The sequence below is a fragment of the Talpa europaea genome, assembly GCF_964194135.1.
Source record: "Talpa europaea genome assembly, chromosome: 12".
In the NCBI taxonomy this organism is placed as follows: domain Eukaryota; kingdom Metazoa; phylum Chordata; class Mammalia; order Eulipotyphla; family Talpidae; genus Talpa; species Talpa europaea.
Window position 1 is genome coordinate 58,051,753 of NC_140079.1, and position 18,830 is coordinate 58,070,582.

General features: G+C 44.5%; 1 protein-coding gene across 2 annotated transcripts in view; it reads left to right on the forward strand.

Annotated features, from left to right (window-relative positions):
* Positions 1–9,035, forward strand: part of ASTN1 (astrotactin 1) — a gene marked incomplete at its 3' end in the record, with an annotated part of 311,956 nt that extends 302,921 nt beyond the window's left edge. For both annotated transcript variants that reach the window (XM_084251292.1, XM_084251293.1), the window contains exons 22-23: positions 5,392–5,575; positions 8,798–9,035. In XM_084251292.1, coding sequence (XP_084107418.1) covers positions 5,392–5,575; positions 8,798–9,035 — 422 coding nt within the window. The remainder of the gene's footprint in view (positions 1–5,391; positions 5,576–8,797) is intronic.
* Between the last annotated feature and the right edge of the window lie 9,795 nt (positions 9,036–18,830).

Below are 18,830 nucleotides of genomic sequence, written 5' to 3' on the forward strand. Positions count from 1 at the left end.
AGGAGTATAGAAAGCAGCTCCAGAATAAAGAGCAGGCAAAGTAAAAAAGTCGGCCTGGGAGAAACCCTAGACTATTTCTCTATGGGATTCCTTTGGGTCAACTCCAGTCCCCAAAGTGTATCAAGATGTGCTTCTGCTCACTGTGCTCCACAAAGAAATGATTCTGGCATCCCAGCGGACCAGCTGGGGGCACGAGTGGCAATTTAATGCTGAGAGAATGAACTAACATTTCCAGGTTAAGTTATCTTTCAGCCAGGAAGGAGTCCTGTCCAGGGCAAGCATGCCGATTAATGAGTTAGACTAATTGAGGGTATCCTTGCAAATTAATACAGTTCTGGCCATTCCACCAAAAAAAAAAAAAAAAAAAAAAACCACCCTTTGCCTCCTTCAGACCAGATGGTGATCATAAATATAACTCATTTGGGTCTAAGTTTAAACCTAATAACAAATGGGAATTGTCCCAACCCGCGGGATTCGGAGGCACGAAAAGAGAAGGGCTGAGGATTGAAATGAGGGGCTTGAGACAACTTGACGCTAGCAAATGCTTCTTTATTTTTCCTTTATCCTTTCCTACTTTTACATGTCTTTCTTTTCCCTGTCTTTCTTACTTCCCTGGCCTTCTCTCTGCTCCTCTCGCAGTAACCCTTGCCGTATCTCCTTACAGTCTCCTCACAGTTCCTTTCTCTCTCTCTTGCGGTTCCCTTCTTATACCCTGGTCGCTCCTCCCATCGTGCCTCTCAGTCTCGCGTGATTTACAGGAGAACGCAGGGGTTTCTCCGAAGGCGAAACAGTAAATCGAAACCTAATTCATCGAGCACATGTGCAACACAGTGCATGCTTCAGGCGGCTCCGGACAGGGAATCACCTTTTAAATGACCCAGAACATGACTTCAGCAGGAAACCAATCTCTAGTCCTTATAGTAATGTTTTTCCTCACCTAGACATTTTCTTTTTTTTTAAATTTATTTATTTATGCATACAAGAACTGGGGTACAGGCCAGGGGCTTGGGGGGAGTGAGAGGATTCACCAGAGACAGAGTGGGGAACAGAACAGGCAGATTGAAATACACTGCTGAAGGGAGCAGCGGGCCAGTCAGAAGAGGTCTGCTGCACCATGTGGGTAGCTCCCTGGCCGGGGGTCTAACTCGTGCTGCAGTGGCTGCGGATAGCTTCATAGGTTGTGTCTTAACCCCTTGTGCCACCAGGGCAGTCCTCACCTAGATATTTTCTATGAAGAATTTTACCACATTATGACACTAATATAAATGTATAAGTTTCTACAATGTTCTACTGACCTGCCTCCCTGGTAAAAAAACAACTAGTATTGGTACTAAGATCAACCTTCTTATCTTATCCCCTCTAGGGGAAACCAACAGTCTGTTCTTGAACCAGTCTTCCACAGAGCAGCATGTGGGGAAAGAGGAAGCAACGGAAAAACCAGGCAGGGTTTGTCCTGCCTGTCTCCCCTCACTCACTTTATTATTGTCCTCTCCCCTCGCTCACCTTATTGCAGACTGTATGGCTTATTTGCTATTTTCAAATACACCACCCACCATTGTCTTGGAGCCCCTGTGTCAGCCTCTCCTCTCCCAGGCACGATTTTCCCCAGATATCCTTGCATTGCTTTCCCTCTTCTCCTCTAAGTCTTGGCTCCAATGTCATATTTTCAACAAGACCTACCATGACCTACTTAAAACTGCAATGACCTACCAAGCACTGCCATTCATTCTTCTATTTCAGTTTTCCCTACATCCTAATAATCTATATTGTATTATCATGCTTATTGCTGAATTGATCATCTCCTCCCACTAGTTTAACAATGCTTTATGGGTGAGAATCTTTGTCAGTTTCTCACCGGTATATCCCAACTAGGCAGTTGAAAAATGTCAAACCTGTGCTAAGCGCTCAGTGACAAGTTTATTGAATGAATGAATAGAGGCATGCTTCCTCTGCCCTGGCACTATGCTGAAAAACGACTGTATATGTGCTATCTCTTTTTAGTCTCACAATGATTTTTAAAAGATATATGTCATTAGCCATCACTGAACAGACAAGGAAATGAAGACCCAGAGAGATTACATAACTTGCCCAAAGCCACACAGCAGGAGCACAGTGGAGCCCAACTCCATTTGTTGCCATGGAGCCTGTCGGTAACAACACTCCTGACTCTCATGGCCTCAGTCCCAGCCCTGTGCCTTCATTTTGCTGCCTGGGCGACTTTGGTTTCCTTCTAATAACTCAGCTTCCTTTGTTTGCGATGAAGTTGTGAGTACAGACTCCATGCCCTATGTTCACCGAATTTTACCTATTCCTGAACAATATGCATGTGAAGGGAAGACAAGTATCTATTTTGGATGACTCAAGGTTTCTATGAAGCTGGGTAAAATGCAAACTAAAAATACCTTTGCTTCTTTTCATTTCCTTGAGTTTGTGAGTTCTTGTGATGCTATCAAAGTAATGAAATAATCTCTCTCAGTTCTCTCAGTGGAGAGAGGAGGAGCCAGCAACACTTATGCTCTAGGAGCCTTGTATCTACATCTTTTTGAATAGAGCATCCCATTTACTAATGGAGTCTTTTAAGCACACCCTGGAGTTAGATTATCTTGGTTTAGGAGATTTATGATGGGACAGGCCTATCCCATCTGGTCCCAGGCACACACGCTGTGGCTAATGGGAAGCATCCTCTCCTCTAGCTGGATATTACTGTGGTGATATGAGAATAGTAAATATGCCAGACAGAAAACACCATCTCAGCCATTACTGTACCTCAGCAGAGACTGTCATAACTGGAGCCTGGGGCCTGGGCTGCTATTTCCCATGACCAAAAATAGAAATAGAAACAGATTGACATCAGTAAAGGGATAGGAGAAGAAACCCCAAACATTCCTATCTGGATTCTGCTCCGATCACCCATATTGTTCCTCTCCTGGTCATTCTTCTCTCAGTATACTCTCTGAGCCTTTCATCAAGCATCACAACTCTTAGAATATTCATTCTGCTTCTTTCTACTCAATTCCAGAAATGACAGTCTCCCCATACTCTTACTAGACTTTACAATTTTGTGGCATCTATGATCCTACCAGTGCAATTTCCTCTAATAGATAGACACCCTAGAATTGCACCCCCAAGTCTATGCCTCCTGTGTCTTAAATTGGTTAAATACTACCAAAACCTAAGCCTCAGTGCAAAATAGCAGATAGATATAGTGTTAAATCTTTACTCTAGGGCCTTCCCCGTGGCACAGCAGGTTGATCGCAGTGCTGTGAAGCTGTCCGCAGCCTCTGCGGCACAGTTTCGATTCCCGGCCAGCCAGTGAAATACCCACATGGCGTGGCAGACCTCTCCTGCCTCGTCTGCTGCTCCCGTCAGCAGTGTTTTCAGTCCATCTGCCTGTTCTGCTCCTTGCTCTGTCTCTGGTGAAATCTCTCGCCCTCCTGTGCCTCTGGCCTGTACCCCAGATCTTGTATAAATAAATATTTGGAAAAAAATTAAATCTTTAATCTAGCCACACTGGCTATGTGGCCTTGGGCAGGTAACCTGGCCTCTCTCTGAATATCATGGTTTATAAAACAGGAACATCCTACCCACCTTCCAGTGCTGGTGTGAGTATTGGAGCCCACACATGTGAAGTTCTTGGCAATCAATAGAGCTTTAATATATAAATGGGAGCCCATACATATTTATTTTCTAAATAATTGCCCTCTTTATCTCTTGATCCTATTTGGACAACCTGAGAGTTTTAAAGTTATGAAATATAAATGGATATCAAAACTGAAATTATTTTTAGTGCTACTGAAATAGCCAGCTGATAAGAGTTGGATAGCTAAAGGATTGACATTGCCTGATGTGGAGAGATATCACCAAGGACCTTCTCCAAGAGTAGATTCAAATTGCTCCCAAAGTCATGAGTTCCACTGATATAGCTCACATTCTATGATCTACTGTACTATCTGCTCTCTGTGAGCCACGCCGTACATAAGGGAGTTAGGGCTGCCTCCCATCCTCAAGTGCAATGGGCAGGGAAGAAAAGGAAAGAAACTGTAATGTCTTGGACAAAAGGTAGACATTTTATTCATTCCAATCCAAGAAACTTCTCCAATGATGACTTTTGTCATTTCTAGCAGCCGTGAATTCACTTAGAGTTATGACAAGGAATCAGGTTGCTGTGCTTTTAGGCTAACACGGGGTTGAGTGAGAAAAGTTCTGATTGAGGAGTTTGCAGACTTAGTTTCTTCTTTCTCAGATTTAATACTGAGTGGGGGACAAAGCATTACTGTCCAGGTCTCCTGTTCCCAGCTGCTTAGGAAGGAAATGTAAACAGGTCTCCTTTCTGAGAGGTTTAATGAGAAAATCTTTAATGATAAAGTGCTTTTGAGGCCTGTAGGGAAAAATGCCAAGACTATACAAATGTGTTGCCACTTTGCCACATCACCAAGCTCAGTCTTATAATGTATGACTTGGAGGAAGAAATATAAGAGATATAAATTAAACCAAAAGATTACTCATTTGGAGCTGCAGTATGGATGCTGAATTCAATTTATGTGTCACCTCAGATCTGCAAGCTTAGCTTCCGATCTCTCTGGGCAGTCTGAGCAAAACCTCTGTATGCCTGCAACCTTGGGACCAGCTTGCTTTCGACACTGTGGCCACTCCAGGCCACTCCACGCAAGGCGTGATCAAGTGTCTCACTTCATTTCTGAGCCAAATGCCTGCCTCTGCCGCCCAGGCCTTCCATATTGCTTTTGCAGGAACCACTTGGTATATCCAAGTGCATGCAACCTAGAAGTACAAAGGTGTTAATGCCTCATGGGGGCAAACATGAGACATCCCCATGGACCAATAATGAGCGGGAGCTGGAGATAAAGTCTCCCATTCTCTCCCTGGATGGATCAGGGGGGTATCCAGTAGCTTCAATCATCCTCTCCCGAGAACCATAGCTTCCAATGCCTTAGTCCATTCCCTTGCGTGTACCCTGCCTCCTTTTTTGCCTCATTTCCCTCTGTCCTCCCTTCTATGCTCATGGGATTACACTTGCCAAGAAAGTACTACTTTATGAGTTTTTGCTTCGGGCTCTGTATTTTCAGGAAAAAGGCAAAGTATTTTAACTGAAAGTGACCGTAGAGATATTCTGTTAAAAGATTCCTTTTTATACAAAAGAATACTGATAACTATGGGACAGAGGTCAAACGAATGACTCAAACCAATTTCTCCAGGTTCTAAGTTCAGTATTCTTTGAGTAACATTACATGCACACAGGTATCCATACCTGCATTATATAAATGCGTAAATGCATCTATGATCATTTATATGTATGTCTATGTACCTATCTTTTATATATGTGTTTGTGTGCATATATATAAAATCTTATTTATTTGTCTTTTCTGACCTCAGAAATAGCAGACAAAATCTACAATCTCTTCAATGGCTATACCAGTGGGAAGGAACAACAGACAGCCTACAATACCCTTCTGGATCTGGGTTCTCCCACCCTACATCGAGTCCTCTATCACTACAACCAGCACTATGAGAGTTTTGGAGAATTCACCTGGCGATGTGAGGATGAATTAGGCCCCAGGTGATCAATAAATTTCATCATCTCTTTTAAAGACCTTAGTGTGCCTCCCGCACTATAATACCACATCCATGAATTTGCCAAGTTTTCTTGGCTAAGTTTAGGTGTTTGGAGAAGTAAGTTCTGTGCTTTCCAACAGCTTCATTCACAGCTTCATTCATCCATATTAGTTGAGGACAAGCTGTGTATAAGTAATCAAGCCATGAATTCATTTCTGAATCTCTGAAAAAAACCTTTGCTCTTGATCTGTTCTACCCAGATCACACCTCCATCATGCTGACACAGCATTCCAAATGCTAAAATGGTAGAAGCCAAAAACTTACTCTTGGGAAAGAAAATTAGGAATTTTAATGAAAAAGTTATCCAAAAATATTTGTTTGTATGAGATTTGCATGTGTTATCCATCAATCAGGCATTGTTTGAGTTAAATTCCACATCCTCTTAAAAAACAACATGGAAGTAATGGAGGTAGCAATCCACCTTGACATATGTCCTGGTTGCCTGTCCCTGATCTAAGGCTGCCCTTCTTACACCCAATACTGGCTGCTTTGAGGTGGCACCACCTGAAAGAATTCTCAGAAAGAGAGGAATGGGAAGAATGGGGAGAGCAATCACTTTTTTTGTTTGTTTCATTTATCATGACTGTAATTGCTGCTTTGAGAAAAGCAGATATCCCAAGACATATTGAAATTTTTAGGTACACATGGTAAGAGGCTTTTCACATGGAAGCCTCTGGACTGAGGTTGAAGGCTTTGAGAACAGCATTGGTTGCCTTGCTACTAAGAAAGTAGAAGGCTGCATAGTCTCTGAGTTGGTGAAGGGCAGGTCCAGATTAATTAGTATTTTTTTTTAAGAGTGAGCAGTGAAAGTAGCTACAAAGCCCTCATGGGTGATTAAATCCATGTGTTTGAAATGATGGCTGGGGTGGTTCCTTTATCCACTTCTTGAAGATGATGCAGATGCTGCCTCCCACCCCCTGGATCCCCCTTCTTTCACCGCGTAAGAATTGGTCAGCCACTCATGACATGCAGCTGGGCAAATTAAAAGGAAGGGCCACCAACGTCCCTGCTGATGACGACTTTTGGAAAGTCTGCTTGGCCAAGTCGCAGAGGCTGGTAGGCAGAGGAGAAGCCATCTGCATAAGATGCTATTTAGTCGGCTGGGAGAGTGTTTGTTTGATTTCATTGGACCCACAATGGAAGTTGGAGAAAATACCAGTGGGCCCCTCCCTTGACTTCACATTCTCTTAGGCTCCTGGTCCTTACTGCTGAGGCTCAACACCTGTCCCTCACCTCCTCTGCACCCCCACTCCCAGTATGCCCTCCCAGGAATGTGGTGACCTCACCTCTGTGATGCTGATCGCCAGGACAGAAGACAAGAATGAAATGAATGTGTTATTGTTTTTTGAAGGCTCATTCTACACAGGGTGAGGACTCATCCAGTTTTTGGAAGAAATTGTTGATGACATCAGAAAAGAGATGGTTCCTCACACAAGAAGTTAGCCTAACAGTTAATAAATGCTGCAAGGAGTTACTGTTCACAGAGCTTTCCAGATTAGCATTTTATAGACTCGCATGAGCTTGTACAAATTAGAGAATTTTCCTTCAAAGCTCCTGGTCACTTAGGTCTTTTTTTTTTTTTTAATAGAGGCATGTTTTATTTATTTGTTTGTTTGTTTTTGTTTATACATGCACTGGGTACAGTCAGAAGCACGGGAGGGTGAGAGAATTCACCAGAGCCAGAGCGGGGAGCAGAGCAGGCAGAAGGACCGAAGTACACTGCTGAGGGGAGCAGCGGGCGGCAGGAGAGGTCTGCGCGCCATGTGGGACCCTCCTCGGGTGGCCGGGGAGCAGCCGGGGATTGAACCGGCGCCGCAGAGGCTGCGGGCAGCTTCGCAACCCAGCGCTCAACCGCTACGCCACCAGGGAGGCCCCGGTCTTTTTGTTTTTTTGAAAGATTTACTTTCTTTATACAAGAACCGGGGTACAGCTACAGTCCTGATGTGCAGGAGGGTGAGAGGATTCACCAGAGACAGAGTGGGGAACAGAACAGGCAGAATGACAAAATACACTGCTGAGGGGAGCAGCGGGTGTGACAGGAGAGGTTGCTCACCATGTGGGTTTCTCCGAGGCCAGTGGGGATCAAACTGGCACTGCAGAGGCCCCGGACAGCTTCACAGCGCTGCGCTCAACCACCTGCGCCACCAGGGAGGCCCCACTTAGGTCTTTGATGAATACAAGGAACCAGTGAGGAAGGAAATCCTGTTCCTTTATTCACTTGACGTTTTCAGAGTCCAAGCCAGTGAGGTCTGAGAACTGACTGAGGTAGTCCTTATTGCTGACACTAGAAATGGGCACTAAGAAACGTATGCATCAGTGAGATTTATCATGTGACAGCCCCCTCCCCAAGTGCCACGCAGAGGCCACCACTGTCTATTCTTGGCATAGAGGATGGCTCCTTTCTAGTGAGCGTAGATTTGGGGCAACCTTGCTTTCCTCTGCCCCTTCCTCTCTCAGGGATCTCCAACAGCTCCGGTGCCATCTGAATCCCTCCTTTCTGCACTCTTGATTGCAGCCCAATGAGAATGGCCTCCTGACTTTCTCGGGGAGGTGATTAGGTGGTATGACCACTGAGAATGTTCATTTTCTCAAAGAATGATCCTGTGTCAACATGAACTGAGGATACTTTTATCCTTTTCCTCATTACACTAGAATTAGCTCCACACAGGCATCATAGGCCACATTTGATGGTCGCTGAAATTCAGTATATCAGCTGCCTCTACTCAGTTCAGAAGTAACCTTGAAAAGGGAAATATTTAGTCAAACACAAAATTTGTCATTTAGTGATGACAAATTACTGGCTTTAGAGAAAATTTATTTGATTTGTCTTTAGACTTGCCAAGTGTGTGATTTATTTAAGATTCTAAATTCCCATTAGAATAGTAGCTGTATTTTCTTCTTTATTTTTCCCTATTGCTTTTTTGTGTCTTTATTTTGTATTTATACCTGTTCCACTTTATACATCTTTCCCATTCCTTTACTCATTAATTCACTTGACAAGTATTTATAGAAGTCTCTTTTTTTCTAAGTGCCAACCATAGAACCTTAAGCAAAACACTCCAAGCTCTGCCCTCCTGGCATTTAAAGTCTCACCTAATCATAGCTTTTTGTCCTTCCCCGCCTGCTCTCCTTTCTAATGCTAGTATCCTCCGTGTTTGATACTTAGGAAAGCTGGTCTCATCCTCTCTCAGCTTGGGGACCTCAGCAATTGGTGCAATGGACTCCTTCAGGAACCCAAGATCAGCTTGCGACGCAGCTCCCTCAAGTACCTGGGCTGCCGCTACAGCGAGATCAAGCCCTATGGACTCGACTGGTCAGAGCTCAGCCGGGACCTCAGGAAGACATGTGAGGAGCAGACCCTGAATGTTCCCTACAACGATTATGGGGACAGCAAAGACATCTAGCGCCACGATGCCTGAGAGCAGCTGCTGAAAGGAAGCAGGAGAGATGAGGGGGACATCTGGATTTTTGTGTGAATTTTTAATATTTTTAATGGAACATTAAAACCTCAGCAGGCAACATCTAAGGGAGAAGGTGATCCCTGCTCCCCGCTGAGCTCCTTCAGTGTGATGTTCTCCATCTGCATGACCGGTAAACTCCCCCATCCAGCAGCTTCACACAGTGCCATTTCTCTTTGGGGGCTTAATTTGGAGTTTGTTTTGCAGTTGATTTATTTAATTCATTTTCCTCAAGAGCTTCATCAGAATGCTCGAGTGTTCTGTCATGCTTTTCACAAAAGATCCACCAGGTTGAACCACCTTGGGCTCACTGGATTTTGAGTCCATTACATCTGGGGACAAAGATGAGACCAGAGAGTTGTTAGACCAACCTCAGATCCCTGCCCCAGGCAAAACTCAAGAAGCAACTCACTCTGGGATCCTAGATCCTTTTCACAGAGAAATACAAGAAAACTGAGCATGGGCCCCTGTGTAGGTCTCATGGATTCCCTCAAACCCCGCCCACCTTTCTATTGCTATCTTCACACCTGGCAGGTTTCCCTACCTTGAGGGTGGGAGGGGCTCTAGATTTTAAGGTCTTCCCCTGTTTTAAGACAGGACTGGAATCAAATGTCCCTCCAGCAGATCTCTGTCCTCTCCTCAGTGTCATCTTTTAAGAGACAAATTATCGAAAGCACCTAAGAGAAACCTGCCTGGGAGATTAGTTGGCTGTCCACATTCTAGAAAAGAAGAGGCGTTTGTTGTTTTATAAAACACTGGTGCCTCCAAGTAAGCTTCTCCAGACCACCAGTGTAGATCTCGTGCCTGGATGCTTTGTAGGTCCCCTGCCTCTTACCTGGACAGCTAAGGCATTGTTGATGTCTGCTCTGCTCCAGGTGAGATCAGTACTCCCTGTCATTGTTTTAGTGAACTAAAGTCATTATTGATCACAAGTTTCCCTCCCCCACCCTCCTTGCTAAATTTGCTTAATTATGTTGCTGCTTTTGCAATCATCTCTCCAGATAATCATCAGCAGAAGGAAGCTGCCATTTTCACCTCCATCTAATTGCTGAGAGTAGCAGAGGATCTGTGTAGGCAAAATCCACTGACCAGAGTAAGGGCCAGTCATGGTTTCTGCCCCCCTGCCTGAAGGTGGGGACCAGGCTGCTGGGAAGCCCAGGCTTTCAGAAGGGGACACCCAGGTTTGGGGACCAGCAATGGCCTTAGCCTTCCCTACATACCTCAGAGCCTGAACACATATTTTCAGCCACCCTGGCTTTGACCTAGGCTCCTCATTTGGAAACATAAGAGAAAGGTCAGGAAGGAGATGCAGGATCTGTGAGGTCAGTCACTGTGCTCTACTGAGTTTCCTTTTTAAATATTAACAGCAACACATTGATTGAGTGTTTACTATGTGCCAGGCATGCCCTAGCATTTGCCATATATTGCTGAACTCTCACCCCACCCAGGAGAGTGCTGTTCTCTAGTCCACTTTAGTGACGGGAAACTAAGGAAAAGTCAACTCTTCATTACTCTTGCCTGAGCTACAGGTTGTCAGACAGTCCGAGGATTTTAACTCCTCTGCCATCCTCTGCATTGTCCACAGTATTGCCTGAGGCTGGCAGCTGTCTGAGAACTAAGCTCCACAGGGGATCTGCCCATGGGCATTCCCTTTTGCGGAGCTCCCAGTGCAGAAGCACCCGCCTGTGTGGTGGTCAGAGCAGGAGCCCCAGTGCCCCCTGAGCCTCTGCAGAGAGTGCCCCTTTGGAGCCACTGGGTCTGCAGCCCAGGCTTAGCCCTGGGAGCCTGGGCAGAGCCTGGAGCAGGACTGCAGCCACAGGAAGCTCTTACCCCCTTTTGGAGTCCCTCCCTAGAAAGAATGTCAGGCTTATTTCACACTGTGGAATCCACCAGTCTTAGAGATGACCCCATTCTTGAGCAAAGGCTAGCAGAAAGCTGTCCACCTGTGACTGAGGCAGAGTCTCAGGTAAAATGCCTCGAGGAACAAGGTCCTCACCATTTCACCATCCCCAGAAGGGAGGATGCTGCAGGCCCCCAATCACCCATGGGATAGAGGCCCCAGGGGGCTGTCTTTTACCACCACTACTGCATTACTGACTTTTTATTCAAATCTTCAAGGAAAGCAGCTTCTAGCAGGTTAGCGGGGTGACACAAAGGCCACCCCTACCTTCCCGCTACCCGGGGGTGAGGGGGGTGACATGGAGCTGGTAGGCAGGAAGGAGGAAGGAATGAGGCCCTTCTTTGTCCCCTCCTTCTGCTTTTATCAAGATAAGAGGCTCACTAACTCTGCCTCCCTTTCTCTTCTCCACTCTCCCAAGTCCCCCCACCTCTTTTCATCTACTCTTTCTTCACCTGTGTGTGACCCTTCCTCCCTTCTTCCCTCCTCGCCAGGATTCGCTTTCTTCTTCCATTTCCTGTGCCCTCCTCACTGCACACATGTGCACACACACCACACACACACTGTGCACACACACCTCATGACTGCACATGCCACACATACTACACACACTGCACATACTACACACCATGTACACGTATGTTGTATATGCACATAGACGTGCCACACATGCCATACACACACCACACTCATACTCTACACACAATATATACACACCACACACCACACAACTCTATAAACATACTTTATACACATATTATATACACGTTGTGCACATATGCTATATATGTGTGCTGTACACACCACATACACACTGCGCACACTATACATACGCTATAATTACAGCGCAGACATACCACACAAATGCACTACACACGTTATACACAAACTACGCACACCACACACATACTCCATATACTCCACATGCCATACATACAGACTGTGCACCCAGCCTTATACCTGGATCCCCTTTACTTCAAAGTTAAAAGGAAGGCCACTGTGAGTGGGGCAGAAAGACATCTTGGGATCCCCTAAGGCTCTAACTGCAAAACTTCTGCTCTAGGAAGACACTATTGCCCACACCATGACGACATTCCCCAAAGCATGCCTGGAAGAAGTCATTCTGACTAGAAAGAGGTGGTGGGACTAGACCAGTATTAAACCCTGAGCTTCCACTCTGCCAAACAAGTCTGAGTCGTTTCTGTCCACCGGCCTCTGCCTGTGTCGGCTCCCCCCAGCACCGGTTCCTCTTGAATGTACATGACCCACTGTCATAGCATTAGACCTCTAACTGAGTGCAATCAATTTCCATGGAGTCTGGTCCACTCATTTTTATTTCATTAACCACACTTCTTGATATTCAAATGTTCTATTAAAAACTGATTATGAAAAGAGCCACTTTACTACTGTAGAAGGAAGAAAGAATTAGTGTGACCAACTTCAGGTGTAACAGTATTGTTGAAAAGAGAATTATTGTATGATTATAAAAATGGAATAATCAACTAAATAATAAACAAAAATGTTAGTAAGGGTTGGGTGTGTTGTTGTTACCTGTGTCTTTCAATCATCAGAGTGATCTGTTTGGACCTAACAGAGAACTCTAAACATTTTTAAATGTTACACTTTAGATGATAAACACATGGGCCTTAGAGCCCATCATCCTGACTAGAAAATAAAGTTAAATGCTTCGCAGCAGATTATAAACTTATTGTTGTGTAGTAGTGATTCTCACCTTCTCTGTACCACCATCCAGATAACAAGAATCATGCATTGTTTGCCTGCTGCATTGTGGACACTGTGAGGTGGAGAGGACATGCTGGTGAACAGGACAAGCTTACTCTCTGTATTAGAGCATGACATTGTGTGGGGACAGTTAGATATGGAGCCCTCCATTAGTGGGGTGAAGAGAACTGAGACAGAAGTATAGCATGCCATGGAAGTTTCTGGAATTTATGCTTCAGTTATTTAAGAAGCATGTTGCAAAAGGCCCTCTCTGCCAAATTCCTGTATTGCCTTCTCTAGAAGCATTGGGCTGGGTTGGGAATTATTAAGGGCTCCCTGGCAGGTAGTCCTGAACACACAAACTCTTTTTTTCTCTGTACCATGTGACACTAAATAGATGTTTTCTCCTCTGTCGCCAACATATGGGATTCCCTCTGTTTTCAATAACTAGACATTAAGTACTGGGCACTTAATAACCTCTTTTAAAAAGTCCTGATAAAGGTTGGCATTTGTGTACAAGAAAGAACTAGAAAAGAAAATGTAGTGTGTGGTAGTTTGAAAACACAACCATAAATTCTTTGACAACTCTTCCATCTCCAAGTGTGTTCTGTTGCCTCTTCCCTTGAATCTGGGCACGTTTATGACTATTTTCACTAATAGCTTATGATGGAAATGACACTATGTGTCTTCCAACTCTGCATCATATAGGCCTTGAACTTTCTGCCTTTTCTCTGGAAATCTTGATTCTTTTTAAGATTTATTTATTTATGCATACAAGAGCTGGGGTACAGGCCAGAGGTGCAGGGGGTGATAGGATTCACCAGAGACAGTGGGGAACAGAACAGGCAGACTGACTGAAATACACTGCTGAGGGGAGCAGCGGACGATTCAGGAGAGGTCTGCTGTGCCATGAGGCTTGCTCCCTGGCTGGCCAGGAATCGAACTCATGCTGCAGTGTTTGCAGATTGCTTCATATGTTGCGTCTCAACCCCTGCACCACCAGGGAGACCCTGGAACTCTTGCTTCTTAATAAAATTCTGAGCTACTATAAAGAAATTTTAGGGCAACTTGCTGCAGGAGTTATAGGTAAGCACTCTGGTCCCCTGTCCCAGCTGAACCCAGCCTTGGAGACATTCCTGAGGCATCAGACACATGAATGAGATTGTGTTGGCTTCTAGACTCATCCCTATGCAGTGGTGAATATCACCCAGCAACCTCATCAATGTCACATGCCAGAGAGAATTACCCTCTCAAACCCTGCCCAAATTCCTGATTCCCCCCCCCCGCCCCGAAGTGATGAAGCCTAATGAGATGGTTATTGTTTTAAGTCACTAAGAGTGGTCTAAACAGTGGGCATCTGATTGTGAGTCAACAGTATCTATCTCATCCATCCAGTGTTAGAGCATCAGGTAAGTCTTGTTCCAGCATGAATTCACTGTGAAGAAGAGAAGAACTTCTACGCTGGCTATACAAAAGCAAAACATTGTTCTCTTCAACAAAGTGAGTCGTCTCTGCTTGACAGAGGAGAGTGAAAAGAAGTCTGGGTTGCACCATTTCACACCTTCTGTGAGTGAGAGTGTTGGGAACTTAGGTGAAACCTTGGGAAGAGATAATTTTCTGGGGCCAGCAAAAGAAATCAGAGGGAGAAGACAATGTAGGACAAAGAAGAAATGTGGGGAGGGAAGGATTTCTTGCAATTACTTTGTTTTGCCATCCCCTGCATTTGGGATTTCCTGGATATGATTGTGCAGACCCCCTGCCCCACGTGATGTGCCGGGACTGGGCTAAAACACTTCAACACCATAATATCCCCCAATCTTCAAGTCTATGAAATCAGTACTCTGAAGAAAGAGGAAGCAGAGTCTCAGAGACTTACCGCCCAAGTTCACAGTGGACTCGCTCTTTTGTCTGTCATGTGAGGACAGTGCAGAGCCAAGAAATCATGTGCCTAGGTCTGGAAGTCCAATGTAGTAGTCTGGGCTCTCTCAGTTCTTTTGAGCAGTTCTGTAATTTCTGTGCCTTCACCACCACACCCAATGCTAGAGTGAGGACCTGGAGACAAAAACCACCTGCCCTTCCAGACAGTGGAGCTTAAAAGTTGATCCAGGAAACAGTCCTGTTGTCAAAGACCTGCTGCCTCCTAACTGTGCTCCCACCATCAACTCCTATTTCACTGTCATTTCCATGGAATGATTTAACAAGCATTTTGTGTCTAATGAAATCTCACTGCTATACAGAATAGGCTAATGATTTCTCTTGATAGACATGGAAATCTAGGACTTGGCTCATATCTGCACTATTCCAAAGTGAGAATAAAAAAACAAAACCTCTTTGTTCCAGAACTCGGCGGTGTGTGCTATAATTGGGCTGACTTCCAGGGGGATGGACAGGTTTTGATATCATATTTCTTCACCCAACTGCCTTTTGTTAGGGTTTGTGAATACACCGGGTACAAATTAGTGTAATTGATTCCTTGTTGCCTTTCCAGTAGGATAACCTCAGCCATGCTCCATGCTAATAATTAGGAGCAGTGTTTTTTGTTTGAAAGGATTCAAACGTCAAGTGACCCTGAGTCTCTTGCTGTCAATGAGTCAGAGAGTGACTTCTCCTACCTACCAAGTTCAGGATGAAACCACCCCCCAACCCTGTCATGCCCTTTTAATGTCACAGGACTAAGTGCCCGTGGCTAAAACTAAGATAGTACATCCCTTCAGTGCCATTTTGTCCTTGTGACTGCTGAGTGTATCACAGCAATGTACATACTCCTCAAAAACCTTTGTTCTCACATTTGTTTCCCAGCCTTCTCCTGCTCTGCTCTGTGTGACACAGAGCTGACTCATGCCAACTATCTCTCCTTGACCCCCTTGTCAACTGGCTGTCCTCTGCAGTGGGACTGTGAGGGGTACGTGTGCATGTTTGTAGGACAGAAAGAGGGAAGAGCAGAGTATTTTTCCACTCTCTGGCCGATGGCCTCTCCAGCTTCTCCCCCAGATGCCAGAAGCCTTTGTGGCCTCAGAACTCTTGCAGCAACACCCACCAGGTTTTCAGCTCCTTCAGGTGGCTTCAATCCTGAGTTCCCTATCACTACTATGTCATCCCTCCCAGCAGGAGCTGCTTCCTGCTACTGCTAATCACAGGTTGCCCATAATTCTCTCAAAGCCCTTTTTTTTGCTATCCTAAAGCCTTTCTAATTGATTTCCCATTTTGAATTTTCTTGAAATAGCTAAAATGTGGTCTGCTTTCCCTACAAGGTCTTAGCTAATATGCACTTGGAACTGAAAATTATTACACGTTATCTCCCATGGGATTTTTGTGATTCTTTAGGGACTGACTCAGAATCTGGAAGATGAAAATTTGAAGCCAAAAATGAAAAAAAAACCGTGAATACCAAGATTGATTATAGAAATACAGAATAGATCTCCAGGGGAGTGATAAAGATAATCAAGGGGCTGCCTGTGATTTGAAAAGGATTTGACGATGGATCTGAACTTGGCCCTAATGAGTGGTGAACTCCTTGATCAGGGCCTGACATGCGTATGGAAATGGTAACAGCAAGATGTGTACTATGCATTTGTCATCCCTAATTTATAGTTATAGAATAGGCACAACATACCTGAAATCAGGATAATCCAAGAAAGATATATTTTGTAGGCACCATATCATGCTTATAACTTATAACACACGTAAAAGTGAAGGTAGGTTTATTGAGTGCTTAATAATAGAAATAGAGTGAAGACAAAAAGTACTTTTCTGAGAACTTCTAGTCCCTTTAATACACGATCAATTTCAGCAGTCAGTGTTCTGAACTGTCATTTTCACTTCTAAATCTCATTTTAATAGACTTCATGGTGTGGATTAGGTATCTTAGGTGACTTAAAATAAAAGATTTCAAAGTTTCCATCTGTTTCTACCATGTGGTCAGGGAATCAGTTAAGATCTGGTCAAGATTTCAACAAAGAATTTAATATAGTGATTGGTGAATGGACATTGGAGGTGCAGAAATATTTGAAGCATTGGGATAACAGAGGTATGAATAATAAACGAAGGAGTCAGCTACCATGCCTAAGGTTCAGAGAACAAAGGGAGGAAGTTGGTTTAACAGAAACTAGATACCCTTGAGGAGGAGAGGCTATTTGCCTAGAACTGGGATTTCACTGTTCTAAATGAGGCTAGTTGGTTAAGTACAAAAAGATGAGGGAGGGCCTCCCCTAGTGGCGCAGCGGTTGAGTGCTGTGCTGCGAGGCTGCCCACAGCCTCTGCAGTGCCGGTTCTATCACCAGCTGCCGGCAAGTGTCCCACATGTCACGCAGTCCTCTCCTGCCGTGCCCGCTGCTCCCCTCAGCAGTGTACTTCGTCAGTCTGCCTGTTCTGCTCTCCACTCTGGCTCTGGTGAATTCTCTCACCCTCCCGCGCTTCTGACTGTACCCAGTGCTTGTATAAATAAATAAATAAATCTTAAAAAAATTAAAAACAAAAAAACAAAAAGATGATGGTGATTAGAACGAGCTAGTGTTGTGACAGTGAAGACTCTTCAGATGGATCATGCTGATTTGAACTGCGAGCCAATGCAGGAAACAGTCCCCACATCCCCTTCCTCCTGCCTGCCTTCGTCTAGTTCCCCTGTTGGCAAAACCTAGTGTGGAACTGATTGACAAGAAACCAAAGTCGGCTGTGTTCCTACAACTGTAGCACAAAGCAAAGTGCAAAAGGCTGGGTTTGAACTTAGGGGCAATAACTACATGCAATCTGAAGATGGCATAAGATAATGCTTCTGATAGCACCTAGTAGGTTGCCTGGAATACATCCAGTACATGGTCAAAAATTAGGTGTTCCATGGCCCTCTTCATTGTTCCTTAGATGCTGAAATGGAACCAAATATGTCACCCATATTATCCTTTTCCAGTTGCTTCTCTTGATACTATTATAGGGCCCCATGAAAACACACTGCAAGTTCACATTATGCATCCTTTGAAGGATCCTTAAGAATTTTTCAGATATTTGAAACTGAACTTCCTCTAAAACACTTTATCATTTTGTGTAAGATTTCTTTTATTGCTGAAGATGCTGTCATCTTAAATAGCAAGTAGACTTTATTGATTGCTTATTATGACAAGCACTTTTATCTGATTTTGTTGAATTCTTCCGACAACCCTAAGAACACATTTGGCTACTACCTACATTTTACAGACAAGGAAACTCAGAGAGTTGAAGTAGTTGCCCAAGACCATACAGCAGGTAAGTATGAGGGCCAGAATATATCATTTTTTCCAATCTCCAATGTTAGTGTGTGGCACACTTAAATCCCCTTCCCTTCACCACTAAAATTTCTACTAGATCAACATGGTGTGTGAACTGAACTATAGGAACATTTGACTGAATACGTTTTTCTGGTCAGTTTGTTTTGCTGATGGGAGGAGGAGTAGATCTCACAAGCAGCAAAACTAAGAAACAGGACCCGGTGACCTTACATGTTCACATCTTGCTGCTTCATCACAGTCATCTATGCAGCGCAAGTACCCACCACGCAGAAGCCTAACTGTGGAGCTGGACATAGGCACCATCGAGGCCCTTGGGATATGAGTTTACTGGCATAGATAGAAGTAGAGCTCCTTCATCTTGGATCTCGCTGAGTTTTGATCTATACTGGCACGTGACAGGGAACAAACCTCATCTCCAGCCTCTAGCCTACTCTCATTTTCAGAAAGACCATCCCAGCTACTCAGATGTCTATTCACTTATAGACTAGAAACATTTGATCACACCCATTTTGATGTCTTGTGTCCACACCATGGTAACCCCTGACCAAGAAATTTAATTTAATGCACTTCAGACTTCCAGACCTTCCAAATGGTCTCACTCTTGGGTATTGACTGAGGATGATGTTTTGATACTCACGGTGTAGCCTTTATGTCCCTTGGCATAGAAAGGGATCCTAGGAGGCCCACAACAGAGGTGTTGGTGATGGGGTTGACTGGTGTGGGGTAAGGAGGGGGGAATATAAAGAGAGGATATTTGGTTGTTATGGCAATACCAGCAAACACTCCAAGGAGAGGGTGTGGCCCGGGATTTAACGAAGTGCCACTGGGTTTGAGCAGCATCTGGAATGTCTGAGTGTAGCTGCG